General features: G+C 37.8%; 1 protein-coding gene across 10 annotated transcripts in view; it reads right to left on the bottom strand.

Annotated features, from left to right (window-relative positions):
* The window catches only part of SUPT20H (SPT20 homolog, SAGA complex component), a 40,152-nt gene extending 16,071 nt beyond the window's left edge, over positions 1-24,081 (bottom strand). For 3 of the 10 annotated variants that reach the window (XM_006065989.4, XM_006065987.4, XM_006065983.4), the window contains exons 1-17: positions 23,684-23,852; positions 21,654-21,750; positions 18,625-18,660; positions 17,911-17,969; positions 17,393-17,459; positions 14,793-14,922; positions 13,690-13,793; positions 12,255-12,371; positions 12,085-12,138; positions 10,544-10,683; positions 5,868-6,024; positions 5,719-5,775; positions 3,572-3,643; positions 3,137-3,294; positions 1,280-1,306; positions 730-762; positions 56-173 (exon numbers count right to left, since the gene is read on the bottom strand). In XM_006065989.4, coding sequence (XP_006066051.2) covers positions 56-173; positions 730-762; positions 1,280-1,306; positions 3,137-3,294; positions 3,572-3,643; positions 5,719-5,775; positions 5,868-6,024; positions 10,544-10,683; positions 12,085-12,138; positions 12,255-12,371; positions 13,690-13,793; positions 14,793-14,922; positions 17,393-17,459; positions 17,911-17,969; positions 18,625-18,660; positions 21,654-21,656 — 1,332 coding nt within the window. In that variant the 5' untranslated portion in view covers positions 21,657-21,750; positions 23,684-23,852. Of the gene's footprint in view, positions 1-55; positions 174-729; positions 763-1,279; positions 1,307-3,136; positions 3,295-3,571; positions 3,644-5,718; positions 5,776-5,867; positions 6,025-10,543; positions 10,684-12,084; positions 12,139-12,254; positions 12,372-13,689; positions 13,794-14,792; positions 14,923-17,392; positions 17,460-17,910; positions 17,970-18,624; positions 18,661-21,653; positions 21,751-23,683; positions 23,854-23,947 lie in introns of those variants that run through there. The other 7 variants (XM_025262925.3, XM_006065984.4, XM_025262922.3 and 4 more) reach the window with 6 other exon arrangements.
* Between the last annotated feature and the right edge of the window lie 221 nt (positions 24,082-24,302).

Here is a 24,302-nt window from a genome sequence, read left to right on the forward strand (position 1 = left end):
TTGAGAACAATCAGGCAGGAAAAAGTAATAGCACAAAAAAGTTAACCAAACACACTTCTGTTTCCTTCCCTGGAGAAAGCTGACTCAAGCTGGCTGAGCCGCTGGAGCTATGCGACATCTTCACTGGGCATTTGGCTTCATTCTGGACCAATTCCTGGTACTGATTGACTACTCTGAAATATTAGGGGGAAAACAAGCCATGATTAGCTAACTCTATTTTAAACATAAATTTATTACATAGGAAATGAATAACTTAATGAAAAAAGTTCTATGAAAAATAACACAAAAATTAAAATATAGACAATTTATCTTTGATAAAAGCACAGTCTTTTAATATTTTCAATAACAAGCTAAAGCTGAAAACATTTTGCTAGTTAACAATTTAAAAGATCCTTTCAGTATCTTGTCTCTAATATAAAATTACAGGGATTATTCCACCAATAAGCAGCCAAAAGAATTAACCATTGACTCTGACTTATATTCTGATTAAAGTACTACCGAAAACTCATTTTCCTTAGCTAATATAGATATATCTAAGTTTAATTTAAAATAAAGCTGTATTTTAAACATTATCCTTTTGTTACTTTCTTAATTCTATTTAAAACTCCTAGGAATACCTAAGATATAATTAAAATCAAAGCTTTGACTCCTAATGGAGTATTCTCTATCCTACAAGAGTAAAGTTTATCATACCTATCCAATCAAAAATAAAGATGCAAATAATTTTACCTCTCAGCATCAGTCTTTGATCCAATAACGAACCTAAATTGTTTTTTAAGAAAAGAGAAAAGTATTAAATAGACTTGTTTTAAGGAGCCCTGAGATTACTTTTGAAGTCTTTTAGTCATTTTAAATATAGAATTAAAATCTATTAAGATATCATGAAAAAAATATTGAAAACACATTAAAAAATATTAAATGATGATCAAGTCTTGCATGCATTACAAAATAATTCTGTGAATAAATTGGTTGATTTAATTTAAGGGAGATTTATTTGGGGCTGAAAGTTGCTAAGTGCTACACACCCTTACAAGTGTCTGTCCTACAGCAAAATTCACTGAACTACCTTGTGCAAGGCCTGTGGCCTTCCTCTGGCTTTACACTTTTGATTTTGGAAGTCACTATTAATGTTTACATAGCAGGACCTTAGAGTACATTTTGACAAAGAAGAGTTTATCACCAACTCAAATAAAGTCTTTACTGACTCTTTTAAAAGGATTTGACATTTATATGATTTCTTAACAGATTAAAATAGTGAGTTTGTTTATTTTTTAATTACCAATTTGAATGATCATCTGTGGAGAAGCTGAAATATAAAATGTAAAAAAAAAAAAGAAGAAGAAAAAACTTGTTAATGCAGCTCAAACTTTAACTTCATAGCTATTAAATCAAGTAATTTATGAATATGGGAGAATGACTGGAAGGTAATAAGCCATGGAGCATTTCTGCAGCAATATCATAAAGCAAAAGGCAAAAAATTCAATTCTCTAATTATCAAACAAATTTATAATCAGTTGGTTTTCTGAACCAGTTTTTTTTTAAATGAGAGATCATATGTCATTTCACTGTGTTTCAGAAAAGTTAGTAACTATTTAAAATGACCAACATGTGTTTCTAAAGGGAAGACTTTAAAAAAATATGGCTAATCAAAATATCTGGTCTTTCTACTAAGTATAAACAAAAGAGTAGCTGAGGATCCCCTGACTGCTACTGTTTTCTCCTACTAACTTTTATCCAGGTATTGGTGAGGTTATTCTTTAAAATCCATCTTTCTGCTATAATTTCAACTCGTATTTTGTTATGATTTAACATAGAGCTGGCCCTTGCTTTTTTTTTCCGCTCAGGTTCTCTTTTTCCTTCTTTTCAAAACAGCATCAACTTGACTAAAAGAAGAGAACTAATAATAAAACATGAAAACAAAACTAAATACTGGGTACCTTGTAGTAAACATCTGCAACCCGTAAGTTTAGGAAGCTCAACTACAGTTGGCCCTCTATATCTGTGGAGTCTGTATTCTCAGATTCAACCACCACGGAGTGAAAATATTTGGGGGGGTGGGGGACAGAAATATTCCAGAAAGTTCTGAAAAGTAAAACTTGAAGTTGCTATGGGCTGGCAACTATTTACACAACATTTAAGTTGTATTTACTACTTATTTACATGGCATTTACATTGTATTAGGTATTGTAACCTAGAGTATGTGGGAGGATATGCGTAAGTTGCAAAAATGTACTATTTTGATGTAAGAGACATGACCATCTGCAGATTTTGGTACCGAAGGGGTCATGGGATCAGTGCCCTGCAGATAATGAGGAACAACTTTATACTTATTGCTTTCTATTGTTTTTGGCCACACCGCGCAGCATGCAGGATCCTGGTTCCATCACCAGGGATCAAATCTCTGGCCCTTCAGTGGTAGCGTGGAGTCTTCTCCACTGGACTGCAGGAAGTCCCATGTAAATATATTTCTAGAGCCAGTAACTACATGAAGCACTGAGTCTGTGTCCTTACAGGCAGTGCTGAAATATCAAGCATTTTAAACAGCTTTTACAGTTACAGTAACCTTGCTTCCCATTTAAAACCAATTATTGCCAGAAGCACTTTATGCTCACAGAGGTTAAAGTCATAAGTGAAAGTGCAAGTGTTAGTCACTCCATCATGTCTGACTCTTTGCAACCCCATGGATTGTAGCCACCAGGCTCCTCTGTCCATGGAATTCTCCAGGCAAGAAAACTGGCATGGGTTGCTATTCCCTTCTCCAGGGACTTTTCCCTACTCAGGTAGAACCCAGGTCTCCTGCACTGCAGGTGGGTTCTTTACTGTCTGAGTTACCAGGGAAGCCCCCCAAAGTCATAAGTGGCAGCATATAAATATACCAAAAGGAACAGCACAGGCATAGATTTTATAGCAAATATAAAAATAATTAAGCATAGTTTTTAAAAAAGAAATTACTATTTTAAAGAACTCTTGGACAACATGGTAACTACAATTTAAGTTTACTGAGGTCTGCTGCCAAATCTAACTGAAGTTAACTAACAAAAAAGGGAAATTTTTATTCATCAAAAGCTCATGAGTAGTCACTGAATAAACTCTTGATGGTTTACTTGGTCAAATACATGTATTTAACAGAACTCACTGGGATGGCGACATTGGACTGTCACTCTCCTCGTCTTCTTTACATGGCTGGATTTTACCATAGTAAAGTGGATCACCAAGTGACTGCAAAATGGTCAGCTTTGTTTTCTGATACTGATTACCAGCTTCACATTCAAATATATAATCATCTTTTACATCCTGAAAAAAAAGCATCCCAAATAAATACCCTCTTCCAAAAATACATCATCAGAATTAACCAGGAATAAATAACACACTAACTTATATCTAGCAATTAAGACACATGGAACATAGTCTGTAGACCTATATAAACTGTCTAAAAGAGCCTTCCTGGTGACTCAGTGACAAAGAATCCGCCTGCCATTCTTTAAAAACAGAAGGCGATCCCAAAGTAATAAATTCAGATCCCAGATTAGAAACGACATCAAAAGAAACGGAGCCTGCAACGGTTACTTACATGGGCTGGCCAGACTGTTGGTTGTGAGTCATCAGATTTGATAGATTTTTCTACTTTGGCATATTTTTCCACCTAAGCAACCAAATCAATAGACATCAGATATAATGAAACCAATATTATGACCATAGACAAAAACCTAAGTAACTTAATACAATATGCTCTTTAGCACAAGAATTCTTGAATCACTAATAACACCAACTATTTATGCTTAAGTAGTTTCAAATTCTCCTGATGTACATTCAATTAGACAAACTGGTTTTACAATAAAACAAAATTAGGATCTCTTTTGCCATTAAACAAATGTAATAAACACAAATGCCTCTTCCTTTTACTCCATAAGTAGGTATCATATTTGTCTTTTAGGAAAACTGGGATATCAAGAGAGGTGAGTAGGACCAGGATCTTTTCTTTTGGCTGGGTCTTTACTGGAATTGTCACGTAACAGTGTGGACAAAACTAGAAAGAGATTATGCTATGCTATGCTAAGTCACTTCAGTCCTGTCTGACTCTGTGTGACCCCATAGACGGCAGCCTACCAGGCTCCCCCGTACCTGGGATTCTCCAGGCAAGAACACTGGACTGGGTTGCCATTTCCTTCTCCAATGCATGAAAGTGAAAAGTGAAGTCGCTCAGTCATGTCCGACTCTTAGCGACCCCATGGACTGCAGCCTACCAGGCTCCTCCGTCCATGGGATTTTCCAGGCAAGAGTACTGGAGTGGGGTGCCATTGCCTTCTCCGAGAAAGAGACTAGGGAAGTTATATTAAAATTGGTAAAATTTTTGTAAATCTCCATTTTCTCGTCAAACTCAAACCACATTTTCCATGTATTTTCTACCAGACTCCGTGAACTGAAAGTTCTTTTCTTTCTGGTAACCACGATTTTTAAGAGTAATAGACTCACTTGGGCATCTGGTAAAAATTCAGATTCCCATGTCCCTCCCCTGGAGACCTGACTCAGTAAGCTGGACTGAAGTGGGGCTTTAACTGGTATCCTAGATGTTTCAACTGATCAGTCAGACTGAGAAACTTTGTATTAGGGCTTTTCTACTCAGAGCAAGGTCTGCGGAACCCAGTACCATGCAACCTAAAAGCCTGTCAAGTACTGCAGGAGACCAGGCCCTAGCCCTGACTTGCTGAATTGGAATCTGCATTTTAATAAGCAACCCCACATGATTCTTATGTACATAAAGGTTTGGGAAGCACTGCTTTATATACCCAGACTGCCCTCTGAAGTCAATTCCTCCCTTTGGTATTTGCACCAAACATCTCTTCTCAGGCCATGTTCCTTGAGGGGTGTAGAGATAGATACACACTGAAAGATAATGTGGCTTACTTTCTTGAGTTGTATATACAGTCTACTTCTAATGCTTTTGGCTTTGTGCTTTTGAAAATTTTTTTAAAATTACAGATAATAAGATTTACACATGTGCTAGCCTAGGAAGTATGCACAGAGCAAACATCTGTTAAAATAACTAACCACTTCTAGAGAGTTTAACGAATAATAAAAACAGGAGAAATAGGAAAATAAAAGAAATATGGGACCTCCTATCAAAAGATCTCTTTCTTTGCTCATTTATAGTTCACGTACATTATAGACCAGCAAAAAATACTACTCAAGGATGAGAACCTTGGCCACTGCTCCAATATTGTTAATTTTTAAATTTAACCAATGAGAAGTATTATCAGGAAATTATGACAAAATATTATGAAAAAAAATCAGAGGCATTTTATGCATATTATGTAATATGTACCATTTTTTTACACATTTGGAAATACCTTGCTTATTTTTCCTGCTCTAAATACAAATCTATATTAAGGAGTTACATACTTAGACAAGTAATATGAAAGACCAGCTTCTGAAAATGAGCAGTTGACTTAAGAAGTGTTTTTGCACAAACATGGAGAATGAACTAGTGGTTAAAACTAGGGGGAAAAAGGGGGTTATTATGGGATTATATAAAATCATGTGTGTGAAAATTTTGAAAACTATAAAGCACTATATAATTTAAAGAATCTTTCATTCAATAAAATTAAAAGAGAAAAGTAGCGGTAATAAGAATCTTTATTTTCCCAAAGTATAAGATACTATTAGTGAGATTTAGGAATCTTACATATGAAAATAAGTGCAATTCATGAACTGACTTACATCCACCTCAGAAGGTACAGCCAAATTACAGGGACTCCGTTTCCACATATCTACACACTAAAAAAATTAAAAACAGTATAAATAAATATACTTAAAATGCACAATAAGGCATTTGGTGTAATAAGCTTCATTTAAAAACATATACTTACATTTCCTGCTTTAGAAATTTTGAGGTCATAATGCTGACCTGCTTTTCTTTCCTTTCTTTTTTGTAAGAAATCAAGTAATTTTAGCTGAGGAGGAGGTGGACAATGAGACAGATCCTGTTGCCGATTCAGAGAGGACCTGGAATATCTCTTGAAACATCTGGAATATTAAGAGATTAGAATTATTGATACACCAAGCTAATAAAAGAAACTCAGAATAAATACGGTTTAAAAAATGTGTAATTAAACCACAAATATTTGTAGAACACTGTCACTTGCCAAGCAATGTTCCAGGCACTGGTGAAATAAAAATGAACACGACGAACACAATTCCTGCTCCCATGGAGCGGACAGTCAAGAGAAGACACATATACATTCACAAAGGAACAGGTCAGATCACTCCAGATAACAGTAGAGTACGAGTGAAAAGTAGGGTCCTGGGAGCAGTAAGTGATACGGAAGGCAACACTAGGGAAGGGCAGAAAGGACTCTGAAGAAAATGTGTGAGCCAAGACATGACAAGAAGAAACAACCTGTGGAAGGATCAGGGAATGAGTATTTGAAGCAGAGAATTTTAAAAGTTTCTGAGGCAGGAACAAAGCTGGCTTGTTTCAAAAAGGAAAAACATAGGTGGGACTAGAGCACCAGCAGGAAATGAGGTCAAAGAGCAAGGCAAGGGCCTTCCTTGCAGATGAATGATAACATAAAGTACAGTGGGATGGTTTTAGAGGAATTTAAGCAAGTAGTGGCATGATCTGCTTTGAGGTTTTTAAAACATTACTTTGGTTTGCCTGCATGGTAAAGAGACCAAAAGGGAGCAAAGGTGAAGCAGTCAGACCGGGTAGGAAGGCGTTTATCACAGAAGTCAAGATGAAGATGATAGTGGCTTGGTCTAAGGTACTGGCAGTGGGTGTGGAGAGATGTGGAAAGAGGTTCTAGGACACTTTATGGGACTGCTGATGGATTCTCTATGGACTTGTTTCACTATTTCCAAAGCTGTACCTTTTCCTCAGCATATATTACTTCAACAGTAAAACAGAGAATTTAGAAAATGGGTAGGTTATTTCAGCCCCTTCAAACTTGAAGATCCAAAGTGGACAATGAAACAGTCAAAGAGAACTTAATGAAGAGCCAACTATAACTGCAATCTATATTAATATGCATTCTTTTACTTTATTGAGATGGCTAAAATATTCAAAGACAAGTTACTATGTTATAAAAAGGCATTTAGTTATAAACTGACTTCTAAAACTATTATCACTTTTCCCCAGATATGTAAAACAAATTACAAATTGATTTTTTTAAAGGTAATATTAACAAAAATTACACTGATATTAGGAAGGGATAAATTATTCTTTATTCTTATGCTCGTCTCTGCCCAGAATTTCTTTTTTGTGAACAGACACTGAATTTATAGGTTCAGTTCAGTTCAGTCACTCAGTCGTGTCTGACTCTTTGAGACCCCATGAATCGCAGCACGCCAAGCCTCCCTGTCCATCACCAATTCCTGGAGTTCACCCAGACTCACGTCCATCGAGTCCGTGATGCTATCCAGCCATCTCATCCTCTGTCGTCCCCTTCTCCTCCTGCACCTAATCCCTCCCACCATCAGAGTCTTTTCCAATGAATCAACTCTTTGCATGAGGTGGCCAAAGTACTGGAGTTTCAGCTTTAGCATCATTCCTGCCAAAGAAATCCCAGGGCTGATCTCCTTCAGAATGGACTGGTTGGATCTCCTTGTAGTCCAAGGGACTCTCAAGAGTCTTCTCCAACACCACAGTTCAAAAGCATCAATTCTTCAGCGCTCAGCCTTCTTCACAGTCCAACTCTCACATCCATACATGACCACAGGAAAAACCAGAGCCTTGACTAGACGAACCTTTGTTGGCAAAGTAATGTCTCTGCTTTTGAATATGCTGTCTAGGTTGGTCATAACTTTCCTTCCAAGGAGTAAGTGTCTTTTAATTTCATGGCTGCAGTCACCATCTGCAGTGATCTTGGAGCCCCCAAAAATAAAGTCTGACACTGTTTCCACTGTTTCCCCATCTATCTCCCATGAAGTGATGGGACTGGATGCCATGATCTTCGTTTTCTGAATGTTGAGCTTTAAGCCAATTTTTTCACTCTCCACTTTCATCAAGATGCTCTTTAGTTCCTCTTCACTTTCTGCCATAAGGGTGGTGTCATCTGCATATCTGAGGTTATTGATATTTCTCCCAGCAATCTTGATTCCAGCTTGTGTTTCTTTCAGTCCAGCATTTCTCATGATGTACTCTGCATACACGTTAAATAAGCAGGTGACAATATACAGCCTTGACGTACTCCTTTTCCTATTTGGAACCAGTCTGTTGTTCCATGTCCCGTTCTAATTGTTGCTTCCTGACCTGCATACACATTTCTCAAGAGGCAGATCAGGTGGTCTGGTATTCCCATCTCTTTCAGAATTTTCCACAGTTTATTGTCATCCACACAGTCAAAGGCTTTGGCAAAGTCAATAAAGCAGAAATAGATGTTTTTCTGGAACTCTCTTGCTTTTTTGATGATCCAGCAGATGTTGGCAATTTGATCTCTGGTTCCTCTGCCTTTTCTAAAACCACCTTGAACATTAGGAAGTTCACGGTTCACATACTGCTGAAGCCTGGCTTGGAGAATTTTGAGCATTACTTTACTAGCGTGTGAGATGAGTGCAATGGTGTGGTAGTCTGAGCATTCTTTGGCATTGCCTTTCTTTGGGATTGGGATGAAAACTGACTTTTTCCAGTCCTGTGGCCACTGCTGAGTTTTCCAAATTTGCTGGCATATTGAGTGCAGTGCTTTCACAGCATCATCTTTCAGGATTTGAAATAGCTCAACTGGAATTCCATCACCTCCACTAGCTTTGTTCATAGTGATGCTTTTTAAGGCCCACTTGACTTCACATTCCAGGATGTCTGGCTCTAGATCAGTGATCACACCATCGTGATTACCTGGGTCGTGAAGATCTTTTTTGTACAGTTCTTCTGTGTATTCTTGCCATCTCTTCTTAATATCTTCTGCTTCTGTTAGGTCCATACCATTTCTGTCCTTTATCGAGCCCATCTTTGCATGAAATGTTCCCTTGGTATCTCTAATTTTCTTGAAGAGATCTCTAGTCTTTCCCATTCTGTTGTTTTCCTCTATTTCTTTGCATTGATCGCTGAGGAAGGCTTTCTTATCTCTTCTTGCTATTCTTTGGAACTGCATTCAGATGCTTATATCTTTCCTTTTCTCCTTTGCTTTTTGCTTCTCTTCTTTTCACAGCTATTTGTAAGGCCTCCCCAGACAGCCATTTTGCTTTTTTGCATTTCTTTTCCATGGGGATGGTCTTGATCCCTGTCTCCTGTACAATGTCACGAACCTCTGTCCCTAGTTCATCAGACACTCTATCTATCAGATCTAGGCCCTTAAATCTATTTCTAACTTCCACTGTGTAATCAAAAGGGATTTTATTTAGGTCATACCTGAATGGTCTAGTGGTTTTCCCTACTTTCTTCAATTTCAGTCTGAATTTGGCAATAAGGAGTTCATGGTCTGAGCCACAGTCAGCTCCTGGTCTTGTTTTTGTTGACTGTATAGAGCTTGTCCATCTTTGGCTGCAAAGAATATAATCAATCTGATTGTGGTGTTGACCATCTGGTGATGTCCATGTATAGAGTCTTCTCTTGTGTTGTTGGAAGAGGGTGTTTGCTATGACCAGTTAATTTTCTTGGCAAAACTCTATTAGTCTTTGCCCTGCTTCATTCCGTATTCCAAGGCCAAATGTGCCTGTTACTTCAGGTGTTTCTTGACTTTCTACTTTTGCATTTCAGTCCCCTATAATGAAAAGGACATCTTTTTTGGGTGTTAGTTCTAAAAGGTCTTGTAGGTCTTCGTAGAACCGTTCAACTTCAGCTTCTTCAGCATTACTGGTTGGGGCACAGACTTGGATTACTGTGATACTGAATGGTTTGCCTTGGAAACGAACAGAGATCATTCTGTCGTTTTTGAGATTGCATCCAAAAGAACGTGGTCCACTGGAGAAGGGAATGGCAACCCACTTCAGTATTCTTGCCTTGAGAACCCCATGAACAGTATGAAAAGGCAAAATGATAGGATACTGAAAGAGGAACTCCCCAGGTCAGTAGGTGCCCAATATGCTACTGGAGATCAGTGGAGAAATAACTCCAGAAAGAATGAAGGGATGGAGTCAAAGCAAAAACAATACCCAGCTGTGGATGTGACTGGTGATAGAAGCAAGGTCCGATGCGGTAAAGAGCAATACTGCATAGGAACCTGGAATGTCAGGTCCATGAATCAAGGCAAACTGGAAGTGGTCAAACAAGAGATGGCAAGAGTGAATGTCGACATTCTAGGAATCAGCAAACTGAAATGGACTGGAATAGGTGAATTTAACTCAGATGACCATTGTATCTACTACTGTGGGCAGGAATCCCTCAAAAGAAATGGAGTAGCCATCATGGTCAACAGAAGAGTCCGAATTTATAGGTAGTTTTTTCTTCAAAAGAATGCACAGAACACATCATTTCAAAATAAAGCAGAGTATTAAAAAACCCCTAATTCTTACACTTTTACTCTGTAGAGAGAAAAGATACCATAAATGTCAATATTCAGAGCTTTCTCTCTAGCTCTGTTTTGGTTTATCCTTCCACAAAGGTGATTACCGTTTCATCGGGCGCGTGTTCATCTTTTGCCTGTTATAGAGCAGTCTGTTTGCAGTGCAGGTTACAGCTATGGAAGGATCAAGACACAGTGGTTCCGCTGTAGCCAGAATCAATTGGCTCTCAAGCAAAAGTTTGTCTTCCTGAAATGGGTAAGAGTAAATACCAATACTAGCTTTAAGATTTAAGATTTTAAAATCATATATACCACTTAATCTAGAAATATTCCTGGGAGTATTTCTGCTAAGGAATAGTACCAACTTAAGTGTGTAAACTTTACAAACTGAACAGCATGACACCACTAATGGAATTTCAGCAATTTGGACAAAGTGGGCAAGCTGTAAGAATGCCTGTTAGCCCAACAAATATTTACTAAGCACCTATAATATGTGAGGCGCTGTTCTAGATGTCAGAGAGTCTGTTTAGACTATAGATTTTTCACATCTAAGAAATACAGCTGTCTAGACTCATTAATATTTTCAGGTTGATGACATTTTCAAATGAAAATGATATTTTTCTGAACAATTTTCCTTGAAAAGGTACAATAAAGGATATAGCCTCTCCCTTTATTTACCAATTGCCAGAGTTAGAAATCAATACCCTTGGAACCTCCACATGACCAACGATTTTGTTTGAATATTCCTTTAAGAGCTTTTAACCTTATAAATGAAAAGATTACAGCCCAAACTACAACACAGTGCTTGACAGTTACTGATGAACTGAATCTTATTTTATAATCCTATTTCACAGCTACAATAATTTTCACTACTGACATTTTCTTTAGTAACTATTCCTTTTATAGTAACAGAGAAGTAAGTGAACACCCTTGTGAATGGGCACCTCACTGAATCAGCACTGGAGGACTAACTGGCTATTCTCTTGAGTAAGAGGTCAGTCCCTAGGGCTCTACCCAGTGCAGATGGCAAAAACACAGGTTAGGTGTGCTTTAGAACCCAAGATGACAGAGTATCAGCATCTATTTGTATCCACTGTGCAAACAAAACATTCTACTTGCTGCTGCTGGTGCTAAGTCGCTTCAGTCGTGTCCAATTCTGTGTGACCCCATAGATGGCAGCCCACCAGATTCCCCCGTCCCTGGGATTCTCCAGGCAAGAACACTGGAGTGGGTTGCCATTTCCTTCTCCAATGCGTGAAAGTGAAGTCACTCAGTCGTGTCCGACCCTTAGCAACCCCATGGACTGCAGCCTACCAGGCTCCTCCGTCCATGGGATTTTCCAGGCAAAAGTACTGGAGTGGGTTGCCACTGCCTTTTCTGATTCTACTTGAGAGAGGATAAAAAAACAAAGTTTCACACTGGGTAGATTAGGTCAACCTCACCCTAGTTTACCATGTCCTAGAGCAACTGAACTGAACTGGTTTAGTTTCTTGCAGGATTAATGCATCTTTGTAGAGCTCATAATGAACCAGATACTTTACTCATAAATCAAATTATGAGCAGGAAATATCTTTTGCTTAACTTAGTAAGCATTGCTTCATCCTATATATTACCTGTTTGGGATTAAAAAAACAACACAACAACTAACCTGGGTCCACTTATGGTTATCACTTGTTATTGAATGTACATCACAGATTAAAGTCTAAAAGAAATAACGATTAAAAAATATTAATATATAGGCATACAAACACATGAAAACATTGAATAGGTAAAACTCAAAATGAAATCTGAAATATTTCTGAATTAAACATTCCTTACCTGCATTGTTGGACGTAACAGAATGTGCCTACTTTGGTAACCAGGAGATTTCATGTTACTGGACTGCCTATAGTCACGTATTTCTGCTATGACACATCCACAATGAAAAATATTAACCTGTTTTGAGTGAAAATATTTAAGTAAACCTAAGTACGTAGGTTTATATTGAGTGTTTCAGGTTCTTAGCATTCCCATGCAATGGAATTTCTGACCATTCACATACTCAAAATTCCTTGGTGAACTAACCACCACATAAACCCTTTGAAAAGGGAACTGTTTTATGTTCATCACTGTGACTCAGGAAGCAGTTTAACACTGTTTCCTAGTTACAGAATGACATTTGGCATTTATTTACTATTAATGTTACAGATCACTGGAACTGCTATTCTTGACCCTCACTGGGTCACTGTTGTACTCTGCTAACACTGTCACTGTTATAAATTTGTTAATAAACCATGCCAGAATTGCAGCTTACAGATACAACTGCTATATCTGCTCTGCTAAAACTTCCAGGAGACAGGTTTCACTAATAACAGGAAGAAAGCTAACATTAATTCAAATAATAATCTCCTGCTAATGATATTATTTTCTAGTTCTAAGTCCAAAGGTAAGGAACTGTATCACTCAAGTCTTGCCAATTATCACTTGCTACAGTTGCTTTGGTCTTTTGTGTTTTTTTCACCATTTAGAACTCAAGTGAGTACTGTGACTTCCATGTTATCAGTCATTTTTCTGCTCGTGCTTTTAAACCAGTATTTACTGAGCTACTACAATGTGAACTGTTATGCACTATCCAAATATCCAAGAAGCTTCACAGATAAAGTGGTGAGATAACTTGCTCTCAGTGTGGAAAGACAGGCAATAAACATGTAAACAAAAATGAGATAACTTGAGAGAGTAATGCTACAGAGGAAATATAACAGGGAGTTACTAACTTAGATTGTGTGCTCGGGTAGAACTCTCTGATTGAGTAACTTTCAGCTGAGACTTGAATCACAGCAAAGGGCCAGACACCTGGGAGAGATCACTCCAGACAGAAGAGCAGATGAATAAGATAGGAATAAGCTTGGTGTGTTTTAATCTAGAAAAATGGCATGGGCGGCTGGAGTGTAGTGAGTGGGGATGAGAACCAGGAGGTGAAGACAAATACAAAGACAGGGGTTTTGTACAGTGAGAGGACACTGGAGAACTCTAAGCAGGGAACTTTGTTGTTGTTTTCTGTTTTTGTTTTGGAAGCTTAATCAACTACATCTATACATTTCAGTATATAGCCTAAAGGATAAATATCCCACAATATATCAATTTTCATACAGGCATATATATATTAGGTCTCACTTCCCTTTCCAAGAACTAATGAGAATAAAACGAAATATTCTTTTTCACAAAACATGTATTTGGCAAATCTAAGGACATTTTATGGAGAAAAATTTTGTACCTGAGATTTTTCTAGGAGATCAACCAAAATTGGAGGTAATTCTTCTGCATCCAAGTATTCAAGCAATTCTCCTTCTTCATAAGGCAGTCGAATGGTCTCAGAATCTTAATTTTAAAACATGAAAGTTTCTGAAAGTGATCAGGCTCACCAAAAAGCTTAGGTAACAATTTAAGTAACTTTTCATAAAAATAAAGAGAATAAAACTAAAAGCTCTGCTGAAGTCCTTCACTTAAGTCTAAAAAATAAATCACCTCATAAAAATCTTGATAAACTGTAATATAAACAGTTTTAGACTGGAAGAGAGAAAAATACCTAACATCCTATGGAAAACATCTGGCACAACAATCACAAAACAAATCCCAGCCAGCAGTACAATAATCAGAGTGTGATAAAACTCCAACTGTTAACTAAAACTTCCTTAATCTAATCTGGAAGTCAGACTGATAATCTGGTATAGCTTCGAAAAATGACTACTTACAAGCCAAACTTCTCTTGGTGTTACATTTTACAATTAACAACCAATACAAGAAAAAAAATCCTTAAAAATCTTTAACTGGGTAAGTTCCTTACAGAACTTATAGTATCATCACCGAATCAAAATTTAAATGCCTCTTTGGTGAAATCTCAGAGTGTTAATACTTTAAAATTCTATTCTGACATTCACATTAATCAGAATAAGATGTTGAAGACTATTCAAAAGGTAGTGAGTCTGCTTAACTTTGAACGTTTCACACTCAAAATATATTCAAAGCATAAAAGAAAAACAGATTAAAACACCTTACACTATCTTAAATACATTAACAGCAACAGAATGAAAGGAAATTTTGACACATTTTAAAATTACATCTTTTATGATTTAATTTCAAAGGCCTTTCTCAATCAGAAATTTCTCAAATTCAGCAAGGCTAATCACAGGAGAGTTAACTTCTCATATTGTAACAAAACATCATAAAGAAGAAAATTTGAAATCAAAGTTTTCTGTTGTCAAGGCATCACTGATGTAAAGGACAGATCATTCAGCAGGGCGAAGGCTCTTTCTAAAAGACAACACATCCTGCCTAGCAGATGCAGTTTCATGGCTGCTGCCCTCTGGAGGGTCTTACCTGATCCATTTTTTCCCCTGAGCATCAGAGAATATCCCTCATTTCCTGGGTATAGGTTGACCACTAAACATGACAATGTCTCTTGCATAACAAGCTTCTCTAATAAGTTCACATTTCTTCTTAATTTCTGCTTTAGAAAGAGGCAGAGCTCATGAAAATAATCCAGCATAATTTCAAATAATGCAATCACTTAACGAAACTAGACCTGAGTTAGTTAATCTTTGATGCCCCTTCCACATCTATATAAAATTAATATTATCTATTACTGTTTTATGCAAATGAATATCACCAAGAAAAAGTGATCCATAAAATAAAACCACCTAAATACAAATATATGTACCTGAGTACACAAGTAACAAATATTAAAAATATTTAGAAAGGAAAACCATTAAATGTAAATTTTTTTTAAAGAGGCTATAATGTATAGTTAGTTTCTATTAAGTTTAAATGTACATAAATAATATGAGGCATTCTCTTTGGTTGTACTGTTACAGAGCACATTTCTTAAACATTTTATGGCCTAAATTAGATCCAAATAAGCTCAACAGCTCTAATTGGCTGAAATGTTAAATTCAAAGATATCCAACTGGTTAAGAGGATGAAAGTGATTTAAGTAATTTTCTGTAAACTGAGTTGAACAGCTTCCTAGAAACCACTTTGCTAAAAAAAAAAAAAGAAACAAAACCAAAAAACAGAAAACTATCAGGAAACATATATACATCAAAATCCATTCTTTAGCAACTCATACAATTTAAAGTGAAACTCACTTATAAATATAATTTCTTTCATCAAATCTTATTTGTGAAAGGTATCAGTTAATAGAATATTTTTCATGACCTCAAAAAATAAGCCTGTTTAGAGTACCTTATTTTCAACATGTATTTATATAGTCATATGCAAAACTTATGAATTCTTAATCTATAGTCAACATAGAAACAAAAAACTGTATTTTTAAAATAATAAATAAATATTTAAAAAGCAAAGCAAAGCAACTTTTAACCACTGTGATGCAAAGCTGGAAAATATCTTTATTCTTAAAGGACCACATAGCACTTTAGCCTGTGGGCCATAAGGTCTGTGTTGCAACTATTCAACTATGCTATTATCTCAGAATCAGCCATGGACAAGACATAAAACAAGGGGTATTGCTGGATTCCAGTAAAAGTTCATTTACAAAAACATGCTGTGAGCCAGATCTGGCTGGTGGACAGTGGCTGTCAACACCAATCTGGAATCTTTTATGTATCTCTCCTACCTTAGTTCTATGTATGCTCATCATACAGACTGTGGTGATAACTGATGGGTGTATAATGTGAAAATTAATAAAAGGAAACCTCATTTAAAACTGGAGTGGGGAAGGCCTGCAGAGGGAACTCTCCTGCTCCACCACTCATCATCCATTAACCCCCAGGAAGACATCAATTACTGATCCCACCAGGAAGAGAATTACCTTGCCCTCCTAAACAGGAAATGCAACTATTTTCCTTCCCCAACTAGGGGAAGACTTTCTTCTTGCCCAGCAACAAGCTCAGTGAGTGGGAAAGGACTGCAGCCCAGCCAATGGAAAACACCTGTAGCTTAGCCAATGAAAAGCCAGCATCTCCTCAAGTTTTACTTTCCTCCAGTGAACTCAGCTTTTCCTTGCTAATGACTTTCTTTCCTTGTCCTGCCCTACTTAACAATATACCTCTTCCATGTTGTGTAACTCCTCAGAGTATCTCTGTCTGATGAGATGCTGTCCAATTCATGAGTCGTTTAATAAAGCCAATTAGATCTTCAAATTTACTCAATATTTTTTAAAACAATGCATGTCAAAACTTACAAAATGTGTTACATACTTCAAACATACACAAATTATTGTAGGTCAATTATTCCCCAATAAAATGTACGGAAAACATGCCATAAAACTCGTGGTTTCACAATCAAGTTTTTCCTAAATATTTTAAAACAGATACTATTAGAATTCCACTAATTTTTTGCCTAAGAGGTATTCATTTTTAAATTAAAGACACACAACAGAAGCTCACTAGAGCCTTTAAGGCCCTTATAACCCAAGGGTCCAAAAAATATCAAGAAATCAATTTCTATTATATTTCTACTGCCCATATGTTCATGCTCAATAAAAATAAATTTAATTTGGCCATGAACTAATTTTTGTGACCAAATTCACCTTTTATTATTGTCTATCTAAATTTCCTACATGTCCTGCAATAGTTTTAACTTTCCAGTGCAAATTACCATGAGGAGACAGGTTACTTTTCTCCTGATCTTTGGTCTACAAATAACTTCTCAGGAAGAAAAAGAAGCAAAAGACAATATACATGGTGGTTTTGCTTCTTCTAACTTCCCAACGAGACAGTCTGCTACTCAGCAAACATGTTGAGTTTGCTCACCTCTCCTACCCAAGTAGGCTATCTGCCTGGTATCAGATTAGCCAGAGCTCTGGTTTAGCTGCAGAACCAGGCAGTCTGGTTAGAAAGTACTATATTTGTTCACTAACAAAAATACAAACCGTTACCTGCTTCAAATCTAATTCTTTCAAACTTCCCTTCTTCCACTATATTTCAAAAGCCATAATAATATAAAAAAATTATACTTACCTTAACCTCAGGCTCTTTTTCACATTCTTCAATATATAAGTCATAAAGTTTTTGAAATATAGATTTTCTAAAATAAAATAAAGACAACACACAAAGTACTGTGAATATAATAATCATAAAATAAACACTTTGAATTTTCCTGTCATTTCCCCCACAATTTCCCAAAAACTGGGTGGTGAAAAGAGGCTGGACATGGCAGCTAACATCAATTTAGAAATTACTAATACAGTTGACCCCTGCACAACATGGAGGTTAATCCTCAGGTAACTTATAGCTGGCCCTCTGTATCTGTGGTTCCTCTGCATCCACAGATTCTACCATGAAGTACAGTAGTGTTTACTGTAAAACATCTGCAAATAAATGGACCTGCACAGTTCAAACCCACACTGTTTACGGGTCAACTGTATATGCAAAGTACCCATGATACAACATTTCTAGCTCAGTGTATAGTAAGAAATAAATGGTGGCTATCATCACATTTCAGCATATCTAAGATACCATCAATTAAGTATTCATACCTTCCACTAGATAGGTATTTCCTTTTAGGAGGTCTCTGCCGGGCACTTTCAATGACATACTAAAAAAGAAAAGTTTAAGAAAACAGCTGGCCTTTTGCTTAGTGCATGAACAACTGCATTAAGTATATTTAAATCATGTGTAAGGCTAAAGACTATTCAGTCATTCGAGTCTTGCATGCATATTAAATCATACCTTTTAGGGAAACCTACTAAACTTCTAAATATATGTAATAAACAAGCGAAATTTAAACTGCAGCAAAATTTAGCTCAATATTTACTTGCATCTTATAAGCAAAATCATACCATTTCACCGTGATTTCAGTCAATAGTATTTTCAATGTTTTATAGTTGTTCAGAATATATATAGCATACCCAATTACAAAGACTCTATATATTTGAGCTACTTCCCCTTTAATTAAGCAAATAGAAAATTTGTTAAAACAGAAAACAGACTTGCAGAAACTCTATGTCCTTGTTCAAATATTTAACTCACAATACTGTTCAGTTTTTACTCCACAGCATTACTATCTGAGCATTCCAAGTAACAGATGATTCAAACATCATCTGGTATTCTTATATATATATATTTACAGACAGTATACTCATCCTAATATTAATGTATGCCCTGGACAGTCACATACGAAAATCTCTTAAAACTGAGTTTTGTCAATTAAAGACAACACTATTTCAATATGTAACTTAGTCATGCCTCACCTCTGCACGATCCAAAGCTAGTTCTAAAGCTTGTTGCTGTAAAAAGTAAATGGTGTATTTTATTATATTAGTTATTTTCACACAAAAATAACTTAATATACATATAACATTTTCTAATTAAGTGTTTAAATGTGTTTTATTTTTTAAAATAGGTCTAACATTTTCCTTTCTTTCTCTCCTCCACCCACCCTACTGCATGCTCAAGACATATTACAGGAAAAAATATGGTCATCTCAGATACCTGATTCTGACCACAAATTAGTTAAGAAATGTTACAATGATTTTCTCTGGTCATGCTTGTACAGCTGATATAGGGCTGCAAATTCGATATGGTAACTATTACCATTTTATAAACATCAGCATTTTAAGAGCATCATATAGGAAAATATACTGGCCATCAGGTATGCAATTAAAGTGAAGCAAAAACTGAAATCCCTTAAGCTGCTAGGAATCCTAAAAACTGAGGGGGCTATTATGTTGGTGCCTAATATCAACTTAGACATTCTTAACATTATGAACAGAAACTAGGCCAGTGCCTAATAGAAACAGAATAAATGATGGCTACCTTTACCAATTTTTAATGAATTTAAAATGAATGTCCAACTCTTTGCGACCCCATGGACTGTAGCCTACCGGGCTCCTCCGTCCATGGGATTTTCCAGGCAAGTATACTGGAGTGGGTTGTCATTTCCTTCTCCAGGGGAACTTCCGGACCCAGGGATCGAACCCGTGTCTCCCGCATTGTAGGCAGACGCTTTTTTTTTTTTACCGTGTGAGCCACAAGGGAAGCCCTAATGAATTTAAGATACCATCAGTTACATGCCTGAATTATTATTTAACATTAGGGAAGAAGAGTATGCTGCCAATAGTAAGTTTAAGATGTCACTGACTGTATCAGAGATACATTATCAATTCAGTAATTAAAATGTAAAAGCAAAAGCAGATGCACCTTAGAAATGATGAAAATACAGTATTATTATTACATGTAGTTTGAGATCTACTAGTAGATCCCCATCCTTCTTTGATTTCTCAGAGACCTGTCTATAGGGCAAGAGAGATTAATAAGAAGGGTAAACTCATCTTCTTTATTTGTACAGTATTCTTTTGTAATGATATCCAAGAATAAAAAATACTAGATTTAAAAAAATTTAAGCCAATATACCACCAATAATTTCTTTCTAGTTTTGTGGTTTGAGTATCACACAGAGATATACCATTTTTCATTCACAATGACAATCACTTTTAATTTCACTGAAGGCAAAGAATTTTCATTTTTTGAGAACCTATATTTTTCTGTTATTTTGGACTCTCCAACAATTCAATCTACCAAGTTCCATGGAGTAAAAACTCCTGCTACTGCTAAGTCACTTCAGTCATGTCCAACTCTGTGCGATCCCATAGATGGCAGCCCACCAGGCTCCCCCTGTCCCTGGGATTCTCCAGGCAAGAACACTGGAGTGGGTTGCCATTTCCTTCTCCAATGCGTGAAAGTGAAAAGTCAAAGTGAAGTCACTTAGTCATGTACGACTGCTAGAGACCCCATGGACTGCAGCCTACCAAGCTCCTCCATCCACGGGATTTTCCAGGCAAGAGTACTGGAGTGGGGTGTCATTGCCTTCTCCGGTACCCATCAAAATCCCAAGAGGGCAGGAGTAAGAATATATATTGCCAGGTTCAGAAATCATGAAGGTTGAAGTGACCCTGTCATCCTAGTTATAAGGATGGAGAATTAATATTACAAAAACAGCCAGCCTTTTAGAAGAGCAATAGAACCTGTACATTATCAAGCATCTAAATGGAGTAGGTAAAAGCAAGTCTGAAATATGCCATACTTCAAAAGGTTGTTAAATTTATATCAATTTATTTTAAAAATCGCATGGGCAGAATTCAGTGAAACTGTTCCCCAGGGACTCAAAATTAGATTCTTGAGCATAAACTATTTTCCAATATATACTCTTGACAAAAACACAAGGTTCTTTTATTTTGGCCATAAAACCTTATAGAGTAAGTTTATAACTTATCAAAAAATTATAAAACACCATCAAATGTATACTCCAAGACCATTTCAAACAGCCACTTTTCTCAAATATTTAATCTTCTGATATTAAAACTGTAAAGGGTCTAGTGAGATATACCTGCATATGTAAATGCTGCTGCTGCTGCTGCTAAGTCACCTCAGTCGTGTCCAACTCTGTGCGACCCTATGACGGCAGCCCACCAGGCTCCTCCGCCCCTGGGATTCTCCAGGCAAGAACACTGGAGTGGGTTGCCATTTCCTTCTCCAATGCATGAAAGTGAAAAGTGAAAGTGAAGTCGCTCAGTCGTGTCCGACTCTTTCAAATGCTGTTTGTAACATTAGAAAGTGATCTTTTTCTTCTGTTTTTAATTTTTTAATGTCTAAAGTTAAATGCCCAGCCCTAAGTATGTTTAGAGTGACTGTAAGTAGTAAGCAGAAATGTGCCATTAGAAAGCTAATTCTAATGCTGCTTAAATGTTAATTGCAGTAAACAGGTTATATTTCTTGTTAATTTTTTAAAAAAATCTGTACTAACAAGAACTTCAAAACATGAGAAACCTGTACCCCCCAAACTATTTATACTTATACCCAAGGTTCTTGCCAGTGATTTGGACTATGGTAAAGTAAATAGAGGACTTCCCTGGTGGCTCAGATGGTACAGAATCTGCCTGCAATGCAGACCAGGATTCGATCTGTGGGTTGGTAAGATCCCCTGGAAAAGGGAATGACTACCCACTGCATTATTCTTGCCTGGAAAATTCTATGGAAGAAATTTTTTTTTTTTTTACTACTTCACAAAAATAAGGACAGATAGATTATCTGTGTAACCTGGATATAATTATAATACTGAATTGAGAAATGAGCTTCATATTTTTAAGATTTTGCATGCAATTGCTAAGTAATTTCCCAGTTAGAGTAACTAGGGTAGCTATCAAGAATATTTGTTTCATATTGATATTTTTTGAGGGGAGAGAATAGTCTAAGAATATTAATATACTGATTTGTAGCTCACCATTGTGATATAAAACAGGAGTCCAAAAAGGAGAAAATTTATGTGTGTTGATGAAGCTGGATGAAAACCATATCTTTAGAAATCAATTTTAAGAGTACTGAAAAACAAAATTGACAAAACCCCTAAATTAACATAAATCAACATATATGAGATTGCTTAGTAATTAACAAGGAAAACTGTTTGAAGTATATATATTTGTATGACACTTTAAAAATAACCAGTCACAAATTCACACATTGACAGTCTATTTACTCCTTCTGAAAAATACAGTTTTAACTAGGTAGGGCAAAAAAAAGTTTGCAAGTTAAAATCATTACTCAATTTCTTAAAAATATTTAACACCCAGGAGAGAACGTTTGTTTAATTTCTTCTATCTTCAGAGTCACACTGCTCTGTTACTCAGGATTTTAACAGCCTGCCCTTTGGCCTTGGTCACTGCACGGTCCATTTTACAAATCAAAACATTTCACCACACCTGCAGATAAAAGTCCTCTTTGACATTCTCCAAATGCCCCAGGCTACACTGTCCAACGTAGCTCCAGTCCTTCCAGCTTGTCCCCTCCAAGCAAACAAGACACACTCTAGAAGAACCTCATTCCTCTAATACACAAACTCTCATCCTGGCTGCACAACACAGTAACCCTGGAAACTTTTAACAGGTGGGATACCCATGCTCCTCCAGAAATTCTCATTAATTGGTCTGGATTAGGGCCCAGGGGTCAGCATTTTTGACTCTCCCTAAGCAATTCAAAAGTGCTGCCAATGTTGGAAGTCTACTGCTAGGTCTTTGCCTCTCACCGAGATGCTATGTTTGCTCTCAAAGTGATGCTAAAGCAAGCTTACTCGTAATCTAATTCTTTACCTAACTCCTTGTAATCACCCCGTGTGTCTATACACAACTGAGCACACCTTTAAGCAACAGAAAACAGTATTTTCCATGTAAAATTGTTTTGGTTTGTTTTCGGTGAACCCAAAGCTGAAGTTTTGCCAGGTCGCCCTTGAAAAAGAAGAAAGTAGAAGACAGGAAAAAAAGTCACAAACCCACCAAAAATGACAAGCACCGTACCGGTTCCAGGAATAAGCATTTCACAAATGAATAAGACGTTAATCCTATTCTACAAAAGTTCATGCGAGATTTAACATGAACTTAAGGTGAAATTTTCTGACCACTGAATCTAAAGATGAAGATACACTAGGTATAGGCAAAATGTGATGACTTTAAAAATCAGATCTCTTGTCACTAAACTGTGGGGGATGGAGGACAGGGGGGCTTAGTGACTTTAAATATTTAAGTACTACAAAACCCCATAACCACTTACAAATCCAAACATTCTGACCGTAATACTAGAACGGTGAGAATACCACTGTAATTATCATCGTAGCCATTTTACAGAATAAGGCTCTCAGAACTAGTGATTTTCTCAGGATCACACAACTAGACCGAACTCAGACTCTTTTTAATCTTCAGATTTTTATTATTAAATCTTAACAACCTTCAGACCACTCAACCCAGCACTCGTTTTTGAATTTTTAAAAGCATTTAAAATAAGGACTTGATTCTGCCCAAGTTAATACTTTGTCTTAATTTTGATCTATTTTTACATCATGGTTATCAACCATTTTTCACTGTACTCAATCTAACTCGGAAAACCGCGCTCATCACTTTCTATCCCGAGTCCTAACAGAGACTATTTACGATAAGCGCAGCCCCTCTCCGGTGGTGGTTATCGGAGATGGCTTCCAGGGGTGGCTATTCGCCAAGTTTATTTAACTCCCAGGAACCACGGCGAGGATCGGTCATCAATTCAATTCTAAATACCGCCATCAATCCCACTGACTTCCCTGATGGACGTGAGTCTCCTGCAACTGCTCGAGCTTTGTTAACAACTTAGACTTTACCTGAAAAACGCCCCAATTCCACAGCCCAGCTGACAGCCTTATTCAATATGGACACCAAAAACCCCGCCCCCGCCCCGCCACCCTCCCCACAAAAAGCGCTACGCGAAATTCTAGCTTATTTCTGGAAATACCTGTAACTGCAAACCAAACGTCAACACTAAAATGAAAAACGCGAGAGGAGACGAAGGCAACCGCCGACGGGGATGCTGGCTCGGCTCGGCCCGGCCCGGCCCGCCGCGTCTCCAAGAACACCGTCTTCCTCGCGCGGGCGCCGGGCCCCGGAAGCGGCGAAAAGCCACTCGGGAAGCCGTTCGTTCCCCTCTGACCCCGCCCCGAGTCTCGCGCGCCTACCCGGCCCGCCGCGGGCGCGCCCCTGCCCTCCCGCCGCGGCCCACCTGTGCAGACGGCCAACTCTTGACCTCGCCCTCCGCTCGGCCAGAACGCGACGCACAGACCTCGGCCCCGCGCTGGCTGCTGCGCGCTGTCCCCGCACGCCCCGCCCCCGCTCTGGCCCGCGCGGCGCTGCAGCCCCGCCGACCGCCTGTTCCGGCGCCCACACTTCCGATTGGCGCGCTGGGCGGTGCGGGCGGCTGGCCGCGGGCGGAAGTGGTGGAGGTGGGAAGACTGGGCCGCGGCCAGCGGGCTCGACGCCGGGATGCTCCCGCCTGGGTCCGCCCCCGCGAACCTCGTAGTGACTCGAGCCTGGTGACGGGGCGAGGTCCACGAGCGCCTTCGCCGACGCGGCGTCCA

Source organism: Bubalus bubalis, chromosome 13 (assembly GCF_019923935.1).
Source record: "Bubalus bubalis isolate 160015118507 breed Murrah chromosome 13, NDDB_SH_1, whole genome shotgun sequence".
In the NCBI taxonomy this organism is placed as follows: domain Eukaryota; kingdom Metazoa; phylum Chordata; class Mammalia; order Artiodactyla; family Bovidae; genus Bubalus; species Bubalus bubalis.